General features: G+C 37.8%; 2 protein-coding genes across 2 annotated transcripts in view; one reads left to right on the top strand and one right to left on the bottom strand.

Moving 5' to 3' along the window:
- LOC104415374 (activating signal cointegrator 1) overlaps positions 1-26,211 on the bottom strand; it is a 51,838-nt gene that overhangs the window by 8,315 nt on the left and 17,312 nt on the right. The window lies entirely within an intron of this gene.
- Positions 16,702-18,438, top strand: LOC120286799 (disease resistance protein RPM1-like). Its single transcript, XM_039299318.1, has 2 exons — positions 16,702-16,806; positions 16,911-18,438. Exon 2 carries the CDS (start codon positions 16,917-16,919, stop codon positions 18,267-18,269), a length of 1,353 nt encoding a protein of 450 aa, XP_039155252.1. The 5' UTR covers positions 16,702-16,806; positions 16,911-16,916; the 3' UTR covers positions 18,270-18,438.

Raw genomic sequence — 26,211 nt, 5'->3', positions numbered from 1 at the left:
TTTGAAACACAACCTGGCCACACAATTGCGAGTCCCTATACTAAAGAAAACAGGTAAATACTTGGGCATACCTACTGAGTGGGGACAATCCAAAAAATCGATGTTTTCGTGGATCCTGGATAGAGTAAACTCCAAGTTAGCGGGATGGAAAGAAAAAATGCTTACAAAGGCTGGTAAGGAAGTGCTAATAAAGAGTGTGGTGCAATCCCTACCTACCTATGCCATGTCCATATTTCAGCTGCATGTTTCGATTTGCCGAGCTATAGAACAACGGATTGCGTCTTTTTGGTGGCAGAACGGTGATGCGAAAAGAGGCCTGCATTGGAAAAAGCGGGAAATGTTAAAAACTAGAAAAGATGCAAAGGCATGGGCTTTAAGGATTTGATTACCTTCAATCGAGCCATGCTAGGTAAACAGGCTCGGCGTCTAGTTTCCTCTCCTTCGATCTATGGTTCGAATGATTAAAGGGATTTATTTCCCTCATGGAGATCTATGGAACGCGTCCAAGGGCAATCGACCATCATGGGGCTGGCGCAGCTTAATGCTTGGCATAGATACCATCAAAAGCAATGTTAAATGGTCAGTAGGGGATGGGAAATCAATTCGCATAAGAGAAGACAGGTGGCTATCACAAGGCACAATAGGTGGAACAGCAAACCACACAGAGCCTAAACTTGTGTCTGAACTGATCAATCCAGAATCCAGAGAATGGAAAAACAACTAATTGACAATCATTATGAAGAAAAAAATTGCAAATGAAATTGTAGCAATTCCCCTACATCAGCAACCAATGCAAGACACACTAATATGGACAGGGCAAAGGTTCTGGACAATATTCTGTCAAGAGCGGATATAATGAAGCAAGAAAAATCACTAGCCACACAGATCAGAACCGGCCATCATGTTCCTTTCAACCGCCACGAACCTTGTGGACACAAATTTGGAGTCTTGATGTGCCTCCAAAGGTTCGCTTCTTCATCTGGAGCCTATGCCAAAACGCCCTCCCGACGAAGGAAAACCTATATAGAAGAAAAATTGTAAGCGACCCACGATGCCCGGTGTGCAGTTCGAGTATGGAAACTACAGAGCACTTGCTGTTTCTTTGTAAATGGACAAAGCGAGTATGGCAAGACTCGATTTTTGAGCAAATCAGGCCAAACAACAGCATCAATCGCACGGATCAGTGGCTTCTAACAGCTTTCCGAAGAGATCGAACTTACCCGCTCGTGAACTCATTAGTCGATCTGTGGAACATCCGGAAGGCGAAAACAACCGGATCTTCCGAGCAAAGGAACCCCAACCAGCAGATCTGCTGTTAATAGCAAAGGAACAACAGTACACGCTCAGCACGGATAGATCGACAAAAGGCGAGCGAGCGAGCTCTCAATCAAAACTCACCCGCGCACTGGAGGCCTCCGGAAGGGCAAAACCTGAAGTTGAATGTAGATGCGTCGTGGAGACCCGGAGACTTCCTCTCGCTCTTTTGCCGGTATCGCACGAGATGCGCTTGGTAGGTGCTCGACGGCTTGCGGCAACAGCTAGGGTTTCCTCGGCGGCTGAAGCGGAAACTCAAGCAATTCTTCACGGATTTCGTTTTCGCACGAACTCAAGCCGAACCACGTGCGAGATCTTGGAAGTCCAACTGGAAGCTACTTCATAGAAAGCGACTGTTCGCTGCAATAGAAATGGTCATGGGCCGGGCCGCACATACATGGGACCTTAAAGAAATTGTTCACGTGGTGTACGCATGGGCTTCAAATGGGACAATGACTTCACGGTGATTTATAGCCCACGAGAAACCAATGCAGCAGCGGATTGGATTGCTCGACACCATCGACAAAACACCCTCCCACGTAATTGGGTGTCTTCCCCCCCTCTTCCCCTATGGAATATATTATGTGCAGATCTTTCCCCTTCTGTGGTTTGTAAGACTTCTCTTACTTAAGTAATAGTCACTTCTATTTTGACCAAAAAAAAAAAAAAAAAAAAGAGCGGCGCCCGTGAGACCCGGGTCTTGCGCAAACCAGGGCGACGAGCCCCGGATCAGTAAAGAGGGCGAAAACAAAGCCAAAAAAAAAAGAAGAGGGTAGCCCGTGCTATTTCCTACTGAAAGAAAGTTGAGTGAAGAAAGGATACTGTAAAAAGTGTATTATGCATTCATTTTCACTGATTAATAATTTACACTCATAATCCGATTTATAATACATAGGATCAAACTAACTAAGAAAAAAATATGGAAATAAAGAAAATGATTTTTTGATGCACAATATTCTATTTCTCCATCAATAGAATAATTAGCATCAAATAAAATCAACATCGGGATCAATTTATAGTTGCAAGATCAAATAGTCCAAAGCAACAGTATCCTCAACACTTCCCCTCAAGCTAGCGATCTATACACATTAAGGACACCTAGCTTGCTTAAAAGATACGCATGTTGCCTCTAACATAAGGGCTTAGTGAAGATATCTGTGGGCTACTCCATTGTTCTTATTCCTCTTATCTTGATTAGTCCATCCTGAATCTTGTCTCTATTGAAATGACAATCAACTTCTATATGTTTTATCGTCTCATGAAAAATGGATTCACCACAAGTTTAAGTGCAATATCATTATCATAGAATAGGATAATTGGTTCTTTTATCCATATCTCAAGATCTTAGAGTAATCCTCTCATCTAGACTATCTCACAACTGGTGATATTTCGCTTCAACGGATGATAATGAAACAATCGATTGTTTCTTTGTTTTCCAAAGAAGTAATAAGTCACCCAATTTGATGTAGAATCCTATGACATACTTTCAACTCATGGGACAAGCAGCATATTCTCTATCACTATATGTTGTCATCTCCATGTTGTTATTGCGAGATAGTAATATTCCCAAACATGGACATCCTTTCAGGTATTTCTTGACTTTTAGTGCGGCATTCATGTGAGACTGTGAGACTGCTTTGGATTATGCATGAACTAGCTGAGAATCTGCATTGCATAGCATATGTTCGGTTTAGTCATGGTCAAGTATATAAGCTTCATGACAAGTCTCTGATAGATAAAAGGATCTCTAAGTAATGGATTCTCGTTCAGGGATGATGATCTCCTGTCATACTCGGTTGTCGTCAACTTGATATTTAGTTCAATTGGAATAACAACTAGTGGGCTTTTGATATGATCTCCAAGACAAATTTGCATTGGCTGAGATAAATTCTCTTATCTGATCATGCAATCTCTATCCCAATGAAGTATTTGGGAGGTCCCAAATCTTTAATGTGGAAGGTAGAGTGTAAATGCCTCTTAACCTTCTTAATGGCATTTTCGTCATGCCCCATAATAAGGATAAAAGGCATTTATGACACCACCCTAACTGTTGTAAAATAAGGCGGAAGCTAAGTGAATCTTACATCATAAGACTAGAGATTTACGTCATTTAATTTGTATATCAATACCTACGGAGAGAACGAACAATAGAAATACATATGTTATAATCAGATGCTCCAGTGTTTTTGGCATCTAAAATCCTAGATTACACATAAATTCACAGTGTTTACACATAAAACATCTAAACCGTACAGAACATATCACCCTGTGTTCGGCTCGTCTCTAAGGCTCCACCGTGATGCTTTATCGAGTCCGCGGTCAAAGCACCTTCCAAAGCCCTCCGTTGCGGCGTCGAAGTAAAACCACCAAAATTCGTCCTTTTTCTATTTCTTTTACATATTTGCCACCGCTCCAAAGATAAAATAGAGAAATTAAAGTAGCAACCCTTATCTTGGCTCAATAGGAGGACTTCAATAAGTTTACCAATCAAGAATTCCGGTCCAATCATATGTTAGGCATGTGCAAACGGAAGAATAGATGGAGGAATGATAGACGTAATAAGATGAAAGTTCAGTAGAGTTTTAACTAACAGTCGAAGGTTCGCTGGCAAATGTGTGGAGTTTCGTGTCATTTCTTCTCTGCTCATGCACATTATTTTTAATCTTTCTAATACTTGGATTACTTAGTTATATGTCATATATTACAGATTAATTCTTCGTTATTCAAAATAATATGTGCCCAAAAGTTTGTATACAAGTACAGGATAAATCTGCGAAACATATTAAAGCACTTGTAAAATACGGATATGGGAATAATTGACATAAAACACATCAAAAAAAAAAAATTAGATTAGGCAACTCTAAAAGTTCGGATTAGAAAAGTTGCAATTTTTCAAGTGAAGGAAATGCAGACAGCCACAAAAGCAAAGCGTAAATTCATAAATTTCACATGAAGAGTAATAAGGATGTTTTATTCTTGTGCATTTGCAAAGGTCTTCTATTGCTGTGGATTCGTGAGCACTGTTGCATTCAACTAGATTTGGCATGAGTTTTGTCAAAAGAAAATAGAAAAAAAAATTAAAAAGATGAGATTGAAAGATTTGTGCTCGGATCTCTAGCTCCAATACCACAAGCTTAAGTTGTTACGTAAAAGTGTAGTTCACTATTAAATATTATATTAAAGACCATATTTTGCAATACCATGCACCGTGGCTGCAAGATTGGGATCTCATTTTTTATTTCATTGTTTTGTTTTTCCATATTTCGAAATGAATGTATGTTCTTCTACAAAATTGAATAGAGGACACGATTAACTTCTTTTGTGAGAAGGCAAATGCTACATGCATCCCCTGTTTCAGTTGTAGTATTTTCTTTTATACTTGGACCTCAAGATTGCATCACTAATAGCTAAGTTTTCCTCCCTCTCCACAATTTAGTGATCATTTGAGTAGAATTTATTCACTTTGCGATCTAGCCTTTCGTGCCTTGCCAATATCTGATGTCGAAATATAGTCATATTATTTCTCTATTTTCTGCTAGCTTGATAAGATATAAGATAATCGTAACATCAATTCTATAATAATTTAATTTTTTAAATTGCTTGGTTAACAATTCAATCATTTATTTGGAAGTAATTTTTCCCTTTTGCACTACGTAATGTAAAGCAAGGCTAAGTGTTGTCAATTAGGGATAATTATCACAAGTAAGTAACCTCTTGATAACATCTGGTCGGTCTATTCTTTTGCCTTGGATTCTGCAAATAAATTAAACCACACGATAAGCGGGACAAATTCTTTATCAACTTTTAACTCCAAGTGAAGGAGACTGCAAAAATTGCTCTAGTTCATTCAAACACCGTCCATCATGAGCACAAAGGCACTGATTCTCCCCAAAAGAAGGTAGCCCAATCCAATTCTTCTGCAATTTAATTTGCATTCTCAGTGGAAGGCGAGCCATCTTTTCGTCAAAACAGTAGAAGTAAATTCTTTACCTTCTCTATTCACATCCTTCACTCTCCCCAAATACCAAAAATTGGAAAAGAAAAGGAACAAAATTGTTCTTCAGCCACTAGTATCTATCTACTGTCTCAGATTCTCAAATAAACCAAAGTTTATACAATAATCACGGGTGATAGAATTAACAACAGAGTTGCTAAAATTCGGGAGGAAGAAGAAGCTGCTGTCACCTGTTGGGGAAGACTCATGTGGCCACTCAATAAATGCAGAGTCGTACCAAAAATAGTACTTGCTGGATTTTTAGTCATATCCGGTCTGGGCTGCGTGAGGAAAGGCTTGGGCTGCGCGGGGAAGGAAAGAGAGGTGGGTCACGCCAAAGCTGGATCCGGCCCGACCCGACTCCTCTCAAGTTTTTTTATTATTTAATTTTTTTATATGTACTTGAAAACACAAATTAGGTGTCAACACGGATGCTTTTAGTCATTATCGTATCTTCTTTTTAACCCTGCCCTCTAATCAATCCAGATTTGGTGGCTCGGTCCTTTCACGAATGGCGACGTGTATTTCACTTTCTTAATTTCTTAATCGCTTAATAGGATAAGCATATCGTATTCACTTTTAATTATACTCATAATGAAGTCGATTGCTCTATCAGTTCGAAGCCATATTTTACAACACTCAAAGACTTTCAAATTTAAAAAATTGAATGACATCTTTTATGGTACACAAAAGGATTCATGACTAATCTCTATGAACAAGTATGAACATGAAATCTTCTACCAAGCAAAAAAAAGATTACATAAAATCTTTAATTAATTAGCAATTGACTGACTAGGAGCAGTTGCGGATCCTTTTAGTCATTGCCTTATCTTCTTTTCGACCCCATCCTCTAATCAATTCGGATTTGGTAGCTCGGTCCTTTCACGAACGATGACTTGTATTTTACTTTCTTAATTTCTTAATCAATTAATAGGACAAGCATATCGTATTCTCTTTTAATTATCATATTCATAATGAAGTTGATTGCTCTATTGATTCAAAACCATATTTTCCAACACTCAAGACTTTCAAATTTAAAAAAATTGAATGACATCTTATTTGCATACTAGAGCCATAATGCGTTAGGTGATACCAAATGAGCATAATAAATAAGTATTAAGTTATTAATGATAGTATTAAGTTATTAATGATATATGAAATACTTGAAACCTCTCTTGAGTTCTTGCCCGAGTCATTTTTTATCACAACTTTGTTGGCTTGTCATTCAACTCTCAAAAGATCCGTGATCCAATGAAACAAGAAGTAGCCAAAATGCCAGATATCCGATGGTAACAAAAGGTTGAGAAATCACCTGACCGCTTCTCCCCCCATAATTCCATTTTTCGATTGTAGCCTTCCATGTTTAGAAATAAGAAAAATAAAAGAAAGAAACTTCATATGTGAAGACAAATTGGAGTAGCTAGTAAAAGTGAGAAATGCTTGTGGTGTGAAATAGGAGGCGAATTTCAATACCTAGATTGGTCGGAGTCGATACTCTATGAGTTTCCAAAATAGAAGATAATTTAGAAAAAGAAATAGAATAAAAAGGAATGAATTGTCTGGACTTACTTTTAGAAAGGAGGATATTGAGAGGTACCGTATTCGATCTGTTAAATTATTTGATTGTATCAAATTAATACCAATTCAACCCATTTCATGGGAAAACTCAAAATCTTTTAAAAGTGAAAAAGGGAATGAAGTCTTATCAATCATTGCCTTTCTCCGACTCTGCCTTTGTGCATGGCTGGAAGCAAAGTTGCTTTTCTGCTGCACAAAAGGATTCATGACTGATCTCTATGAACAAGTTTGAACATGAAATCTTCTACCAAGCAAGAAAAAGATTAATATAACATCTTTAATTAATTAGCAATTGATTGACTAGGAGCAGTTGCAGATGTTTTTAGTCATTGTCTTATCTTCTTTTCGACCACGCCCTCTAATCAATTTAGATTTGGTGGCTCAGTCCTTTCACGAACGATGACGTGTATTTTACTTTCTTAATTTCTTTTTCGCTTAATAGGACAAACATATCATATTCACTTGTAATTGTCATATTCATAGTGAAGTCGATTGCTCAATTGATTTGAAGCCATATTTTTAGACATTCAAGACTTTAAAATTTAAAAAATCGAATGACATCTTATTTGCATAATAGAGCTATAATATGTTAGATGATACCAAATGAGCATAACAAATAAGTATTAAGTTATTAATGATATATAAAATACTCGACAACTTTCTCGAGTTCTTGCCCCAGTCATTTTTTATCACAACTTTGTTCGCATGTCATTCAACTCTTAAAAGGTCTGTCATCCAATGAAATAAGAAGTATCCAAAAATGCCAAATATCTGATGACGACAAAGAGTTGAGAAATCGCCTAACCTCTTCTCCCCCACGATTCCATTTTTCGATTGTAGCCTTTCATGTTCGGGAATAAGAAAAATAAAAGAAAGAAACTTCATATGTGAAGACAAATTGGAGTAGCTACTGTTAAAGTAACAGTGAGGAATGCTTGTCGTGTGAAATAGGAGGCGAACTTCAATAGCGAGATTCATCGGAGTCGATATTCTATGAAGTTTCCAAAGTAGAAAATAATTTAGAAAAGGAAATAGAATAAAAAGGAATGGAGTGTCAGACTTACTTTTAGAAAGAAGCAAGGATATCGAGAGGTACTTAATTTGACCTTATAAAATTATTTGATTGTATTCAAATCAATACTAATTCAATCCATTTCATGAAAAACTCAAAATCTTTTAAAAGTGAAAAGGGAATGAAGTCTTATCAATCTTTTCCTTTCTCCGACTTTGCCTTTGTTCATGGCCACGCGAGGCGGAAAAGCCAAAAGCAAAGTTGCTTTTCTGCTATAAAAGGATTCATGATTGATCTCTATGAACAAGTATGAACATGAAATCTTCTACCAAGTAAGAAAAAGATTAATATAAAATCTTTAATTAATTGGCAATTGACTGACTAGGAGCAATTGCAGATGCTTTTAGTCATTGTCTTATCTACTTTTCGACCCCCTCTAATCGTTTTAGATTTGGTGGCTCGATGTTTTCACGAACGTGTGTTTTACTTTCTTAATTTCTTAATTGCTTAATAGGACAAGTATCTTGTATTCACTTTTATTTATCATATTCATAATGAAGTTGATTGCTCTATCAATTCGAAACTATATTTTTCAACACTAAAGAATAACAAATTTAAAAATTGAATGACATCTTATTTTTAGAATAGTGCTATAACGCACTAGATGATACCAAATGAGCATAACAAATAAGGATTAAGTTATTAATGATATATGTAATACTTGAACACCTTTCTCAAGTTCTTTCCCGAGTCATTTTTTATCACAACTTTGTTCGCATGTCATTCAACTCTCAAAATAGTCTGTGATCCAATGAAACAAAAAGTATCCAAAAATGCTAGATGTCCAATGGTGACAAAGGGTTGACAAATCACTTAACCTCTTCTCCCCCACAATTCCATTTTTCGATCGTCGCCTTTCATGTTTGGGAATAAGAATAATAAAAGAAAGAAACTTCGTATGTGAAGACAAATTGGAGTAGCTAGCGGTTAACGTAAAAGTGAGAAATGCTTGTGGTGTGCAATAGGACGCGAACTTCAATATTGAGATTGGTTGGAGTCGATATTCTGTGAAGTTTCCAAAGTAGAAGATAATTTAGAAAAAAAAAAAAAAAATAGAATAAAAAGGAATGAAGTGTCTAGACTTACTTTTAGAAAAAAGGATGGATATTGAGAGGTACCGAATTCGATCTATTAAAATTAATAATTGTATTCAAGTTAATACCAAAGCAACCCATTTCATGGAAAAACTCAAAATCTTTTAAAGGTGAAAAAGGGAATGAAGTCTTATTAATCTTTTCCTTTCTCCGACTTTGCCTTTGTCCATGGCCACGTGAGGTGGAAAAGCTGAAAATAGAGTTGCTCTTCTGCTGCATAAAAGGATTTATGACTAATCTCTATGAACAAGTTTGATCATGAAATCTTCTATCAAGCAAGAAAAAGATTAACATAAAATCTTTAATTAATTAGCAATTAACCAACGTGGAGTAGTTGCGGATGCTTTTAGTCATAATCTTATCTTCTTTTGACCCGACCCTCTAATCAATTCAGATTTGTTGGCTCGATCCTTTCATGAATGACGACGTGTTTTTTACTTTCCTAATTTCTTAATCGCTTAATAAAAGCAAGGGAAAGCCATCGTAGACAGAGCAACGGAGCAGAGGAGAGAGCGATTAGAGACTCTGCAAATTTCTTAAGGGTGGGCCCCTTCTACACCCGTGACAATCACCCATTGGACTCAAGTATGGCCTAACTTAGCGCTACTCAAGCACCCAACATTTTCTCAAAATTGAAAAACTTTACACTGGGGCTTAACGACAGCTTGCTTTACTTTGTTAACGCAATCATAGGAAGACTTCTTTGTGAGATCATTGAGGAAGAGAAATTATTGTATGGTGTTTATGTCATGGTGTGATGTGGAAACTATTTTATTCAGAGGGTCTGTATGCCTTGTGTTCATCCAAACTATTAAATTCGGTAGGTCTCATGTGTCATTCATCATGCTGAACAAGCGTTAGTGGTGCAGATGGATCCAAAGGGCAGTCACGAGGCTTATGTGACAATACCTAGTAGAGTGGGGGCATTGTAGTCCTTATTTTACACTAGAATGCTTTTGCATTGCCATATACGTGAACTTTCTCAAATTTCTCAAGGTCGCGGTATAACTTAAATTAGTCACTTGGGCATATTGATTACCTTAACCAAATCGAATCAAAATAAGATATCGAATAACTAATTTTAATTACTTAGGATGAGAAATAGGGTGGGGATCAAGCCCCCACCACAAAGCAAATCTGGCAAATAAATCAACTTAAATTCTTCCACGAACTTGAAAACCCAACTAGTTACATGGAATTGGTCAAATGATCAGGACTCATCCTTCATCCGTTTTCTCATCTGAGATTGGCCTTTCTTTGTGCCTCCACATATCATTGATTACGCTGATTCAAGGGAACCTAGGCGGAGTAGGGTGGTAAGGGTCAACGGTCGCTCACTATGCCACTTGAGCAATTTGGCCAAATGGTTAAAGGCCAATGACAAAAGGACTCGATACAATAACATCAATACGTTGGAGGATTTAATGACACAGAGTGAAACTTAAAGGTTTAAATCGTATGTAACCCACTAAGAAAAAATATAGATGCTTTTTCCTTGGATGCATGAGACCCCTCGTATCAAAATATAATCTTTTTCCACAAGGCACTTTCTATAATTGCATAAACCACTAGCTTTAATCAAGAAGAATTCCACGGTGCGTTTTGGCAGAAGTTGTCGGTGGCTGGCAATAAATTCTCTTGCGAGTAGCCATTCTCCTTGTTTTGATAGTTCTCCTTATTTTCGTTCAATAAACAAATAAATAAAAGTTACTACGATAATTAGGAGAATGACTAATGTAAGAAATTGATATTATATGTTACTCTTTTTTATATTTGGAAATCTCGTTTGCTTAAATAAAATTTAATTTGTGTAAGCGCTGCAAAAAGGTCTGAGAGCGAGCCTTCCTTTTCCCACTTAAGCGAAAAAGGAGTCCCTTGCTCATTTGCCTTCCGCAGTTCCAGTTCCCTCTCCCATCCCATGTTGTCTCTCATAGGTCTCGTGCAAGGATTTTTGCGAGAAATGAACCTGTAGCAGAAAATGACCGAAATCGACGATCAGAGAAAGCGCAAATATAAAGATTACAGATAAATAAGACCGTTAACTACATTAACAAATGTAAAATTTCTTTATTTAGTCGACTAATGAGTGCTCCAAGAGCACATGCCTCATGTACTAGGATTTGATATTGTTTTTCCTAGATGGATTTAACAAAGACTTACACATTTTTTAGTCTGTTCTTTTTTTTTTTCACCAAAAAAAAAAAAAAAAACCTTGTTTTACTCACCTTGTTCTCCCACCCAATTCAAGTTTCCCTTTCTCTTCACCTTGTCTCTGTTTTTACTACTTCCTTTGTTTAATAATTAGTGGTCCCGTCCTTGTTCCGCGCGGCCCTGGCACTTCCGCCTCCCATGCTACGGTGAACTCAAAGATTTCCCTTTTTAATTTTTTTTTTTTTACCTTCACAGTCTCGCTCTCCGTTTGAAGTTTTGAACAAGTATCATTGCGTGCTGGGGAAAGTCACGTGAAGACTTTGGAGTGGGTGAAATGGAAACGACATGAAATGGTGCTAAGCGCGTGGACTTAGGTTCAATTTGAATCCAGAAAGAACGGAATAATATAAAAACTAGAAAGCATGTGCTCATGTGTGCTGCCTTTCCAGACCCAGGGGAAGTTCCCGGGAAGGTTGCTTCCCTGAGATTTACAATCTAGGCCCTCGCGTCACATGCGAGTGTTTGACTCACACAAAGGTGCGTCTTGCTAGAACTTCTGTCCTTAAAAAATAATGTGTTCGTTGGCAAGTTTAGAAAACAATTTGGCCGCTCATACTCTTATCTGTAATTAAGTTCATTCTGAATTTTTAGAAAATGAACTCAATTTAGATATACTATTTGGAATTTCTCATAGTTTTCATCCTTTTGGGTTTGCTCACTCTGGCTCGCCCCCCTCCACCTCAAATGCCGCGTCCATTGTTGACTGGACCGTGATTTGACCAGTCACGAGTACCAAATTGCCAAGTTGATGAATAATAAATGCCGTCGTCGGTGGAAATCATGAAAGCAGCAGTGCAACATAATATGCTTTTACTGGGAACAAACGAAATACAGCTAATTTTACTTGGCAGATTTGCTGAAGTAGCGCAATCATCGCTGCACCATCAGAGTAAAGCAGTCATCGGAAGACTTCACCCAATGGATGAGCGCAAAGCCCATTTGGATGTCGATTCAAAGGATTCTCTCTTCTAGTCTCAGACGTTCTTAGCAAGCTGCCATAACCTATTTCCTTCTTGCCTGAGCATTGATCTCGTGAGATCTGTGAGCAAGAGAGAAATGGCAGGATCCACAGTGTCCTCTTTGGTTGAGAAGCTTGCTATGTACGTTGAGAATGAGGTGAAGCTACTGAAAGGGGTACGTGGAAAAATTGAATTCATCATAGATGAATTTGAGAGCATGAAGGCCTTCTTAAAAGAGCCGAGTCGTCACAAGAAGATGACCCTGAGTTGAAGGTATGGGTGAAACAGGTCAGAGAGGTCGCCCACGATACGGAGGATATTCTGGATGAATTCATGCTCAATTTCGCAAGAGATCACGGACAGAGCAGAATTTCCATCCTTCTGGGAATCAATTTACATTCTTATAATTGAAGGCCAACCATATTAGCAGTTGGTAGCCACCGTGCTCAAGTGTTTTTGCTCGTTACGGGCATTTTAGTATGTTTGTTTCTTCTCCGTCTCTCTCTAAATTTGATTTTCCCAAAGCTGGCGACTTTGCTTTTAATAGGAGGCAATAGGTCTTCTATTTTGAATTACGCCGAGGATATTCGGCCTGCGACGGAAGACATGGAGAGATTGTCTTGAGTTGAGATAAACAGCTTTTAAGTGCATTCACAAGTTTGTTGTACAACTCATTCCTCTAGCAAAATGATTCATGTAATATTTTATAAATGGTTTACGGAAAAGAGGTGACAATTTTCTGAGGAAAAATTCTAATGACCGGATCATATTAAAAACGAACAAAAAATCTGTCATCTTACTTTTTTCGGTCATAATGGTAATCAATCTTTATGGCTATGTTCTTGTTATTCTAATTTTAATTTAACATGATTCTTGTTCATTTATGAGAGTGGATGTGTGCTACAGAAAAATGGGTAGAATCGGACGATTAGTACTAGTGATCCCTATTTCGAGTTGGCAAGCCCATTAGCACAACCCATTCAAGGAGTGAGTAAAAATCTTTTTAAAAAATCGTGATTTTGTGAAAGAGGGGGATCATTTTACTACTAGCCTAACCTATTCGACGGTGGAAATGAGCATCAATCGATTACTTGATTCCAAGGAAAAAATTGGATGTGCCATTGATGCAAATTGGAAACATATATTGGATCTATGAAGAAGCATGCCTCTTGTCTCTCCCCGTCATGATGAGCAAATACTAACCCGCCCTTGAAGTTAAAACAAAATACTTTTTTTTTTCCCTTCTTATCATTTTGGAATTATTTACGTCTTGTTCATAAAAGAATTTGAAATGAAGATTTGACATCTCATGGTCTCACATCAAATGAAAGAAGCATTATTAAGTGATTCGTAAGTCAATACTTACCTTCAAATGATCAACACCTAATGTTGACCAGCACGGATTGATATAGGGAATATTACAAAGCATTAGGAGAGAAAAGAGGCGAAAAAAGTACAAGCTATACATCTTAATCGATGGAAAGGGACTTGTATCGAAGAAGGGCAGAACCAATTTGTGAGGATTAGCAGCATATTGCTACAGTTAGTCCCTTACGTAACAGAAATTGCAATAATGAAGTTAGCAGGAAAAGGGAGGTGGAGGTGAGAAAGCCAAATATAATTAAGGATGATTAATTTCGAGCATGAAGATCATCAATCTTGTGCTTACTATCATCTCACAACAGCTCATTATCTCCACGACATTTTAGAAAGAATGATCGTCCTTGATAATTGCACGGCTCACTAAGTTCAAGTCATCACCTATTTAGGAGGAGAATTACCAAAAAAGTCTTAAACCTTTTGTAATTATGTCAATTCAATCATAAACTTATTTTTTTAGTCAATTTAGTCTTAAACTTTTTACAATTATGCTAGTTTAGTCATTCCAAACAAAATTGGTCCACTAATTTAGACGACAAATATTTTAATGATATATATTTTTGAATTATTTTATTAAATTTTTAATCTTTTTACCATTATTTTGGCTTGCCGTCATTCAAGGGGTGAGGACTCCCTTGCTATCTCTGGGCAAGGGCAACCTCGCCCAACCACAGGGTAGGGTGAGCCCCACCTGGATCTGGCGAAGGCGACCCTCGGCCGAATTGAGCGACAGCATGCCCCCACACCTGATCTGGTGACAGCTTGCCTCGCCATCGCTGGGTAAGGAGCCTCACTAGATTTGGCAAGGGAGTCCTCACCAAATCTGCAAGAGGGGCCTCGCCGTCGCTAGATCCAAAGTGGAGGCTTGCCTAGTGACGGTGAGGCGAGCTCACCGACTGGTCACGAGCCCAAAGGAGGAGGAGGAGGAGGAGGAGGAGGAGGAGGAGGAGGAGAGAGAGAGAGAGAGAGAGAGAGAGAGAGAGAGAGGGTAAAAAAAATAATAAATTAATAAAATAATTTGGAAAAATAGAATATTATTAAAAAAAAATTAGCCAGAAGGACCGAACCGAACGGGTTTATATGCCTTGTGCTTATCGGAACTATTAAATTTGACAAGGCTCATGCGTAATTCTTTGTGTTGAACAAGTGTTAGGGGTGCAAATGTATCGAGAGTGTAGGCACTAGGCTCAAGCGATTATACCTTAGTAGGATGGGTATTGCAGTCCTCCTTTTAAATGATAATGCTTTTGTACTACGATATATGCGAGCTTTCTCAAATTTCTCGAGATCGTTGGGTGACTTAAATTTGTCACTAGGACATATTGATTATCTTAATCATATTGGATCAAAGTAAGATATTTCATAGCTGATTTTAATTATTTAAGAGGAGAAATGTGGCACGGATCAAGCCCCCACAATAAAGCAGATCTTGCACATAAATCAGTTCAAGTTCTTCTTCAAATTGGACAACCCAACCAGTTAGATAAAGCAGATCTGATTGGAACTTGTTCTTTATCATTTTCTCATCAGCAATTGCTTCACGAATGGAGATTACACTGATTCAAGAGAACCTAGGTGGAGCACAATAGCAAATAACGGAAGGACTTGATTTGACAATTTCAGTAAATTATAGAATTTGACGAGACAAAAAGTGGAACTTAAAAGATTCAATTGTAGTCAACCCGTTAAGAAAAAATGTCAATTCTTTATCTGAAGTTATAAACGCCTTTACTCTAGATGCATATGGCCTGATATCAAAATATAATCTTCATCCAAAAGGTGCTTTCTGAGTCGCACGAAGCATCAGCTTTAACCAAGAAGAAATCCACAATGTGTTCTGGTGGAAGTTATCCAAAAAAATATTTAAAGTAGAAGAAAACAAGGTGCAACTTGCAAGTTAAATATATTTTCTTCAAATATTCTATAACATCCTCATTAATAAATAAATAAAAAATAGCATGAGTACAATATTTTCCAATAACATGCGTTAGGTTTCAAATTTGAGGAGAAATAGGAAACACAGAAAACGACAAAAATAAAAGAAAAAGGAAGAACCCCACAAAGAGTATGTTAAGCCCCAGCGAAAAGGAAATTCCACATGGCCTATTGCTGTTTAAAAATCTTCACACCTACCCTGCACTAACAACTTAAGCTTTTAGGGCGAGACCTCATAATCATCATTATATTCACCATACATTAGATTAACATAGCAAGTACCGTAACTCTCATACAATGTTTACTCGAATGTCATAATTCTGCAAGTCTATCTATCTTGATACATAGATTTTGGAGCATAAAAAGTGGACAAAGTCGAGCTTCTTATTCAAACATGAGAGAAAATCTCACAAGAAAAATCAAAGCTGGTTAGGAAAATTGCCAAATGAAGATGCAAAGAATGTGGAATCTAAAGTGAAACAAGTTAGTCAATCATTGCGATGAATTAGTCAAGTCTCCGCATTTAGAGTTACCCAATTGCAGTTTTCAAAGGAAAATGATGGTAAGAGACTTTTCTCATAGAGCTCGCCGTGGAAAAATTATCAATATAATCCAGGAAAAGAAAACCACAAAATATTAGGTCCACGATGGGGACAAATAAGTCATTCACTGCCGGTCGAGCAGTAGGCCCTCTGCTGGTCTTTTTATTATTTTTTTCTTTTTACCTTTTCTCCGACTTTTTGAACACGGCGTGAATTACTTAATAAGCACCAAATCATGACATGATTCACTGAACACGCCATTGACAATTCGAAGTGGAGTTGTCAGCAAAAATTTATTGCCCTTGTATGGAATCGAGCAAATCATTCGACTTGATTCAGTTTTGTAAAGATGTCACTTCAGCAGCTTATCTCCGTAGCGAAAAGACAAAATTACGAAACTTCCGAGCAAGAACCTAGAACATTTCCCATTTGACGGAACGTCTATTTGCGAACTAAAGGCAACGGGAAAGCCAGCGTAGAGAGAGCGGCGGAGAAGACCAACTGAAGACTTCTCAAATTTCTAAAGGGTGGGCCCCAACCTGTGCCCGTGACCATCACTCTATGCACTCAAAGTATGGCCTTACTTAGCACGTCTCAAGCACCCAACATTTTCTCAAAATAAAAAAATTTGCACGATCATAGGGAGACTTCGCCGAACAGCTGAGCTCAAAGCCCATTTGGATGTTCATTCAAAAGCATTCTTTCTTTCAATTTCAATCTGTACCAGGTAATCTTGCTGTACCTTCTTTTCTTCTTGAGTAAGGTTTGATCTCGCAAGATCAGTGAGCAAGAGAAATGACAGAATCTGCAATATCCTGTTTGGTTGAGAAGCTTGCTATGTTCGTCGAGCAAGAGGTGAATCTATTGAAAGGGGTACGTGGAGAAATTGAACTCATTAGAGATGAATTTGAGCGCATGAAGGCCTTCTTAAAGCACACTGAGTCATCGAAAGACGATGACCCTAAGTTGAAGGTTTGGGTGAAACAAGTCAGGGATGTTGCATATGATGTGGAGGATATTCTAGATGAATACACGCTCAACTTGGCAAGAGATCACGGAGATGGGGTCATGAGGTACCTCCACAAGATCAAGCTATCCATAAACAACTTGAAAGAGCGCCGTCATCTCTCCTCCAAATTAACAGATATTAGGACAAAAGTCCTCAGCATTAGCGAAGGGCATCGACGATACCATTTCAAGTCGTATTGCGCAGAGCAAAGTGCGAGCGCATCCATTGGAGGCACCTCATGGCACGATCTTAGGGAGGACACCTTTCCAGTCGAGGAAGGTGAATTGGTGGGGATTGATCAGCCAAGAGAAGAGCTTATTAAGTGGCTTGTTGACGGACAACCTGAACTTGAAGTTGTATCAATATTAGGGATGGGGGGTTCAGGGAAGACCACTCTAGCAGAAAGAGTGTACGACAATCACCAAGTAAAAGCCTACTTCCAAAGCCACGCATGGATTAGTGTCTCGCAATCCTATAAGATTCAGGATATTTTGAGGGACATGATTGGACAACTTCATGGAGAAATTGAGCAACGAGCCCCACAAGGAATAGAATCCGCAAATAGTGTGAGGCTCAAGCAAATATTGAAAGACTTTTTGCACCAGAAAAGGTATGTTATTGTTCTAGATGATGTATGGAACTTGGAAGCACTAGAAGGTATAAAAAGTGCAATGCCCAATGGCAGTTGTAGTAGCCGGATAATAATTACTACTCGCATAGCTAATATTGCTACTTTCTCATCCAACCAATCAAAAGTTTATATCCGTAAGCCCTTGTCTCGAGAAGAATCATGGTCCTTATTCTGCAAAAAAGCCTTTCGTGGGAAACTCTGTCCTCCTCACCTAAAAAACCTTTCACGACAGATTTTGAAAAAATGTGAGGGTTTGCCACTTGCTATAGTGGCAATTGGTGGTCTTCTCTTTGCAAAAGATGTCCAAGAATGGGAGATGATTTCTCACAGCCTTGCTGTAGAATTAGAAAGCAATGATAGGATGCAAATTTTCAGGAAAATTCTCAGCTTGAGCTATATTGATTTGCATTATAACTTGAAAAGTTGCTTTATGTACTTGGGTTTATTTCCAGAGGATCGCGTGATTGAGTGTATGACACTCATTCGTTTGTGGATTGCAGAAGGATTTATTGAGGAAAGAGAGCGGATGACACAGGAGGAGGTTGCTTAAAGATACCTGAACGAGCTAATAAACAGAAATTTGGTGCAAATTGCAGAAACAGATTTAGAAGGAAGGCTAAAAACTTGTAGGATACATGACCTAATGCGTGAAAGTATCCTTTCTAAGTTAAAGGATGAAAACTTTGTTTCGTTTTTGTCTGAGGAGACAAAAGAATTGCACAAACGAGTCCGGCGTCTGTCAGTCCAATACAACCGCAACAATGCACTGAACCAACTAAATCTCCCCAGCCTACGCTCTCTACTCATTTTTCAGTTAAGAACATCGTCTAGTACAAATGAGCAATTCTTCCCAACTAACTCTAAGCTGCTAAGGGTTTTAGATTTGGGAGGATCATGCCTTCATAAGTTCCCCCAACAAATACTAGATTTTGTCCACTTGAAGTATCTAAGTTTGAGAAGGAGCAATGTGCGCATCATTCCTAGGTCAATTGTGAAACTCCAAAATCTGGAGACTTTGGATCTTAAACACACATTTGTATCTGGGATACCTATGGAGATAACTAAGCTCAAGAAACTACAACATCTTTTGGTGTACAAAGGATGCAAAAATTACAACTTCAGTACCCTTTGGCTTTAGAAAGGGTTTTTCAGCTCCTAAGGGCATTGCAGCGCTGACATCACTGCAGAACTTGTGCTGTGTAAAAGCCAGTGGTGATCAGAGCAAGAAGACAATGCAAGAGCTAGGAGAGTTAAGTCGACTAAGGAGGCTGGGTGTAACAGACCTAAAGAAAGATGATGCAAAGGAACTATGCCACTCCCTCGAGAAGATGACCAACCTTCAATCACTAAATGTGAATGCAAAAAGTGAGTTTGACATTATTGATTTGGATTTTCTATCTTCAGCTCCCCCGTTCCTTCGAGGTCTACATATCGAAGGATGTCTGAAGAAGCTACCTCATTGGCTTCCTCTGTTGACCAGTCTGACTAAATTGCATTTGGCATGGACTAAATTGAAATCTAGCCCGCTTATTGCTCTCCAGAATTTGCCCAATCTCGTGGAGCTTTATCTAAGTAACGCCTTTGATGGGAAAACATTGGTTTTGGAGATAAAGGGTTCCCAAAGCTCAAGAAGTTATTCTTTGCCAATCTGGAAAATCTTAGATTTGCGTTGATGAATGGTCAGGCAATGCCTTGCCTTCAGAGTCTCATCATTGTTGGATGTAGGCACCTGGACTGGCAATCATTACTAGTTGTCATCTGTGGCCTTGCGAACCTAAAGCATCTCCAATTTTATGAGATGCCAGAAGAATTTGCTCTTGTGTTCTATCCGTATAGTCGTAACAGAATGAGGAAGGGTATTATGCAAGAGCACTATGAGGAGGTGATGGAACGTAACCCAGAAGTTTACTTCTTCTGGTGGAAAGAGGATCACAGGGAGCGACATGATCTTAGCCTCGATTCTTATAATGTCATCAAGGGTAGGGTGATGAGCCGCATTGAGGTTATTCCTATAGTTTCGTAGATCATAGTGATGTGTAGGCCTCTACTAGTCCCCTTGGTCTATCATTGATCCTAGAGGACCATCGTCGCAAGAAAGAAGATTCTCTAGTGCTTTTATGATTACTACCATTATCAATATATTTATCTAGACCTTTCAATATTTGTATCATTCAATTTACTACCCTCAAATACTCCGGTGCTATCTTCTTCTTCTCGTCGTCGTCATGGTCTTTTTAGTGATCATTACGTGTATTTCTTATTTTTCTACATTTATTGTAATATCATGACCAAGTCAAGAGTGGTGGAGCCCGAAGAAATAAAAAAGAAAAATTCAAGTTTTGAAAAGTCGAAGAGAGTAGGAAAAGGAAAAGGGGACGCTCAGCTCATTTTAACCGAGAGCTCGCACGACAAATAGGAAGAAGGGAAAGGAAAAGGGAGAAATAAAAAGAAAAAAAGAAGAGAGAGCGGGTTTTGCGTATTTGTGTTAAGGACGCCTCGCCTCGCCAATTCAACCTCTTATTGCAATGTCGTGTAAGTGCTCACATTTCTCATTCTTCCAATAAGAGTAAATTTTGAATTACGTGAGAATCAAGCCGCAAAGTCCAATTTTTGAGTTATCGAGCTATGAAATTTCATGGAAATGGTAGTTTATGATGCTATAGAGCTGTGGGTTTTGACAAGATTCGTTTTGGCACAACAGTTTGATTAGAGTGAGAATTTTAGGATTTTGTGTTCAAGTTTTGCGTTGCGAACATATTGAATAATCGCTTCGGATGAGTGATTTGTTAATGCATAGGAGTTGCTTCATTAATATTGAAGTTTAGTGTAGCCAATTGGTCATTGGAGTAGCTAGCTCTTCAACTCGCATTACGTACAACCACTTTCGACACACCTTTTCTCATAGGCAAAACATGCCAATTGTCAATACATTTGTCTGAAAAAGACGGACACCAATTCTATGATGCAGAATCTACCATTAGAAATCTGAACAACAAAGAGTTTAGATAAGACAGAAATTCATGCAGGTGAAATGGAGCAATAAAAGCGTCTATTCAGCCGAAAAATCCATCAAAAGATGATTTGAATATTGTAAATAGGAGGCTTAAATGCTCTTTTAAGGCAAACAAGTTAAAGTATGTTATTTCGTTGCAGCATGGATTGAAGAAAATCGAAGCTCTCCCTTTAAATACCTTGTAGTCTTGACACGGGATAGTGCTCAGGGAACTTAATTTGAGTAATCCCATTCACTGCATATATCTCCTTGTAGAACTCCTCCATGGCTTTGATAGTAGAATCATCTGGAACTTTGCTGGTGGCATGTGATCCACGGGCAGCCTTTGTTAAATTACTAAAAGGAGGAGAGATGAGGCTAAAACTTCATCTTACGTACAGAACAACCAAGTCTTTTACAAAAGATAAAATACATAACGTAAAACATACCATAACTACCCATGTTCTGCATAAAACACTTACCCCACTAACACTAAAAACTAGGATAACCAACACACATGACTTCACTAACTCTAATAACTGAAAAACCAAATCAGCAATACGTGCAAAAGGAAATAACAATTATATCAACAATCCATCCCTTAAACTAATGTTTGCTAACATTCAATTTAAAGCCTTGACTTTTTTTCACTGTGCAAACACCTAGTAACATTTTGAGCTTCACAAATGACTCTATCTTGAGGGCCTTGGTGAATATATCAGCAACTTGATCTTCACTCCTGCAGTAGATTAGATCAATTGTTCCATCATTGCTACGATCTCTCAAGAAATAAAACTTCACATCAATGTGCTTGCTTCTTCCATGTAACACCGGATTCTTGGAGAGTTTTATTGTTGAGTTATTGTCACAAAAAAATTTAGTAGGTCCAGGTTGCTTGAATTGTAGCTCCTCAAGAATTCTCCTTAGCCAAATAGCTTGACAAGCACTAGCTGCTACAGTAACAAATTCAGTTTCTGTACTTGATAATGTGACAATTGGTTGCTTCTTGGATGATCACAAAATAACACTTGTTCCAAACATAAAAGCATAACCTGAAGTGCTCCTCCTATCATCTTGATCTCCTGCATAGTCACTATCAGTAAATCCCAACAAATTTGACTTTTCACCATTCTTGTAAAATAGCCAAAAGTCTCTTGTTCCTTGCAAGTAACGAAGGATTCTCTTGGCAGCTAACAAATGCATTTGTATAGGATTCTTCATATATCTACTGATTAAACTCAAATAATACATTATGTCTGGTCTTGTTGCAGTTAAATACATCAAACTGCCCATAATTTGTTTATAAAGTGTGCTATCAACCTTCCTCCATTCATGATCTTTGTATAACTTTAAGCCAAACTCAACTAGAGTGTTTACAAGATTACAATCCTTCATCTGAAACCTATCCAAAATTTCTCCCACATATTTCTTTTGAGAAATAAAGATCCCATCATCCGATTGAACCACTTCTATGCCAAGGAAGTAATGCATCATACCAAGATCAGACATTTCAAACTCATCCATCATAGATTTCTTGAATTCTTCAAACATGCCATCACAACTTCCAGTAAATATAAGATCGTCAACATACAAACAGATGATAAGCATTTTCCCTTTATCTCCAATCTTGACAAAAATTGTATGCTCGTAAGGACATTTTGAAAAACCAACTTTAAGAAAATAAGTTTTAATACGATTATACCAAGCCCGAGGGGCTTGTTTTAGCCCATAAAGAGCTTTTTCAATTTATAAATTTTATGCTCATTTCCAATCTTGACATAACCAAGGGGTTGCTCGACAAATACCTGTTCCTTCAAGTATCCATACAAGAATGCCGATTTGACATCTAGCTGGAAAATAGGCAAGAATTCTGTGCCGCCAATGCAACCACCAATTTGATCATGTCATGTCTCGCAACTGGAGAAAAAACCTCTGTATAGTCAATTCTATATTGCTGCTTGTATCCCTTGGCTACCAAACGTGCTTTGTATTTGTTAACTTCACCATTTTCCTTCAGTTTTGTTTTAAAGACCCACTTTACACCAATGGTTTTTTGTCTATCCGGAAGATCGGATAACTTCCAAGTATCATTTCTTTCAATGGAATCAATTTCATCATCCATTTCTTTTCGCCATTGTTCTTCTTTGATAGCACTCTCAAAAGTTGTAGGGTCATAGTCTGAAAATAAGGCAAATTGAGTAATTGAATCTCTAATTCCAATTACCTTATAATCTTTCATCCAAACAGGCTTTCTTCTAACGTGACAAAGAGATTGGGCTTCTTCTTCATTGACTTCATCGCCTGTTGGTAAAATTCCAGCAGCTGTAGAAGTTGTATTTGATGAATTTTAGGGCATATAAGGTGCTGAAATTTGCTCTTGTTTAGCATCATTGTCATAAATAACTTGGGTAGGCTGTTGCCTATTCCAATCCCAAGTGTTCTCTTCATCAAAACAACATCCTTGCTAGTCATAATATTTTTTGTTAGTGGATTGAATAATTTATATGCTTTGGATGCTTCACTTACACCAAGAAAGACACATTTTTCAGCCTTGTCATCAAGTTTCTTCCTTTTCACATATGGGACATGGGCATATGCAATGCATCCAAAAATTTTGAAATGATCTACAGCTGGTCTTCTCCCACTCCAAGCTTCTTCAGGTGTCATATTCTAAACAGCAAAAGTTGGACTTCTGTTCAAAACATAAATACTCTAATTTATTGCTTCTGACCAGAAAGTCTTTTGAACTCTTCCTCTTGCCAATAAGCTTCTCACCGTGTTGAGAATGGTTCTATTTTTCCTCTCAGATACACCATTCTGCTGTAGTGTATATGCAGCAGTAAGCTCTCTTCAAATGCCGTGCTTTGCATAAAAAACTTCAAATTCTTTTGAGCAATATTCACCACCACGATCTGTTCGAAGAGCCTTAATAGTCTTTCCTGCTTCATTTTCAACACGAGCTTTGAAGCTTTTAAATGTGGGGAAAGCTTCTAATTTTTCCTGTAAAAAATAAACCCAAGTTTTTCTGGAAAAATCATCAATGAAGGTAATTAAATATCTTTTACCTCCATTAGAAGATGGGTTTATAGGACTGCAAATGTCCAAATGCACCAGCTGCAAAACAGCCTTTGCTCTTCATGACTTTTCTTTTGAAAATTAAGAACGATGTTGTTTGTTAACAACACATTCTTCGCAAACTTGGGAAGGAACAGTAATTTGAGAAAGGCCCGTCACCATGTTTTTCTGTTAGAGGGTCTTCAATCCACCAAAACTCAAGTAACCATAGCAAAAATACCACAACCATGAGGGATCTTTCTTTTCAGCCATCAAACAAGACTGAATATTTTCAATTTTTAATGGAAACAATATATTTGAACTCATAGGAATAACTACAATAGCACTTATAATAGAATCATAAATTTCACAAGCACCCCTCTGAATGGTGATTACATAACCATTTTCTTGTAATTGGCCAGCACTCAATAGATTACTTTTCAAGTCAAGAACATACAACACATTAGAGATCGTTTCCACAAAACCATTCTTGGTTCTTATCTTAATATCACATTTTCCCATCACTTTCACGGTAAAATGATCCCAAAAACTCACAGTGGAATGAAAATCTTCATTTAGATGAGAAAAATAAGACTTACTTCCACTCATGTGGTTACTGCAGCCTGTATCCACATACCAAATATCTGAGTCGCGTTTCTTTTCATCTTGAACAGCCATCAACAACGTTTCTGCTTCCTTTTCTTTAACAAAATTTTAACTCTCCGCCTTTTCTTTATTATTAGGTAGCCTAATATAACATTCAGATGCATAATGACCAAACTTATGACATATAAAACACTCTACCTTGAATTTGTTAGGATCCTGTCCTTTGCCTTTGCCTTGAAATTGGTCATTATTGGCTTTGAAATTCCTGCCAACATCTCTATTTCCTCGGTCTCTCATTCCTCTACCTCTACCTCTACCCCTTCCTCTGAAATTATTGGAATGAGTATTGGTAGAAGACTTTAACGCTTGCTCATCTACTGTTGAACTTCTGTTCATCTTCTGTTCATGGACTAATAAGGAGCTTTGCAATTTATCAAGAGAGAGCGCATCTATGTCTTTCGACTCTTCAATTGAGCAGACAACATAATTAAACTTTGGTGTCAAGGAACGCAAAATCTTCTCCACAATGGTGACATCGTCCATCTTTTCACCATGAAATCGCAACTTGTTGCTAATCTCCATTATTCTGGCACAATAACTAGTGACAAATTCTCTATCTTTCATCGCTAGTGTCTCAAAATCTTTTCTCAAGACTTGAAGCTGTGCACGCTTCACCCTAAGAAAGCCTTGATATTTCTTCTTCATAAAATCCCAAATATCTTTGGAAGTTTCTTTGCAAAGAATAGTCTCCAAGATGGGACGATCGATAGCCTAAAAAAAATAATTTTTTGCCTTCAAGTCCTTCAACTTTCTAGCTTCCAATTCTGCTTTCTAGGGATCTGTCAAAGCCATGTCTGCTTTCTAGGGATCTGTCAAAGCCATGTCTGCTGGTGGCTCTTGAATTCCAGATTCGACAACCGACCAATACTCCTTTGATCGTAAAAATTCTCCATCAGCATGCTCCAATAGTCATAGTGACCATCAAAGCATGAAATTGCTGGTTGAACAAAATTGTCGATGGCTATTGGAAATATTGCTACTGCAATTTTCTCATGAAATTAAAAAAAAAAAAAAACTATCTCACGTTTCTCTCAGGCTCTGATACCATTGTTAAATTGTTAAAAGGAGGAGAGATGAGGCTAAAACTTCATCTTACGTATAGAACAACTAAGTCTTTTACAAAAGACAAAATACATAACGTAAAACACACCATAACTACACATGTTTTGCATAAAGTACTTACCCCACTAACACCTCAAAACTAGGATAACCAACACACATGACTCCACTAACTCTAATAACTGAAAAACCAAATCAGCAACATGTGCAAAAGGAAATAACTATTATATCAATAGCCTTCACAAATGATGTGCAATGGAAAAGGAAAAGGGAAAGGATGTTCAAATCTTCTTCACCAAGACGTTAACAGTGCACTAGCTCCATCAATTATTGCAGCAGAGTGATATGTATATTTACGGAATGGAAAACCTAATATGCATAGAAAATAGCAATCTCTGATGGATACGTTAAATGTCACTTAGGGAGCTTCTCTCCCAAATGCAATTCTAATCACGATGCAATTTTTTCGAATGTAATAAAAATCCCAGTACCCTTCTAAATCCTTCATAGGCACGAGCTTTGAGCATAGACTTTCTGAACTTCCATACTCAAAGCTTAACACAATGTTTGTCAATAGAGAATTGATTTTATGAGTTGAGAGAAGCATTCTCTGTTCTCATGGCTATCTTACTGCACGCACAAAATGTTTGTACTTCACATCTTTCACTGCCCTGGACAATATGTGTTGGGTACTAAAGTTGTGCCCCATCATTACATTCTC

The sequence above is a fragment of the Eucalyptus grandis genome, chromosome 8 (genome assembly GCF_016545825.1).
Source record: "Eucalyptus grandis isolate ANBG69807.140 chromosome 8, ASM1654582v1, whole genome shotgun sequence".
NCBI lineage: Eukaryota > Viridiplantae > Streptophyta > Magnoliopsida > Myrtales > Myrtaceae > Eucalyptus > Eucalyptus grandis.
The sequence above is the reverse complement of the archived record's forward strand: the minus strand, read 5'-3'. Positions and strand labels throughout refer to the sequence as shown.

Excerpts from the sequence above, each read along its gene's own strand:
- LOC120286799 (XM_039299318.1), top strand. The coding sequence starts at position 16,917 with ATGTTCGTCGAGCAAGAGGTGAATCTATTGAAAGGGGTACGTGGAGAA.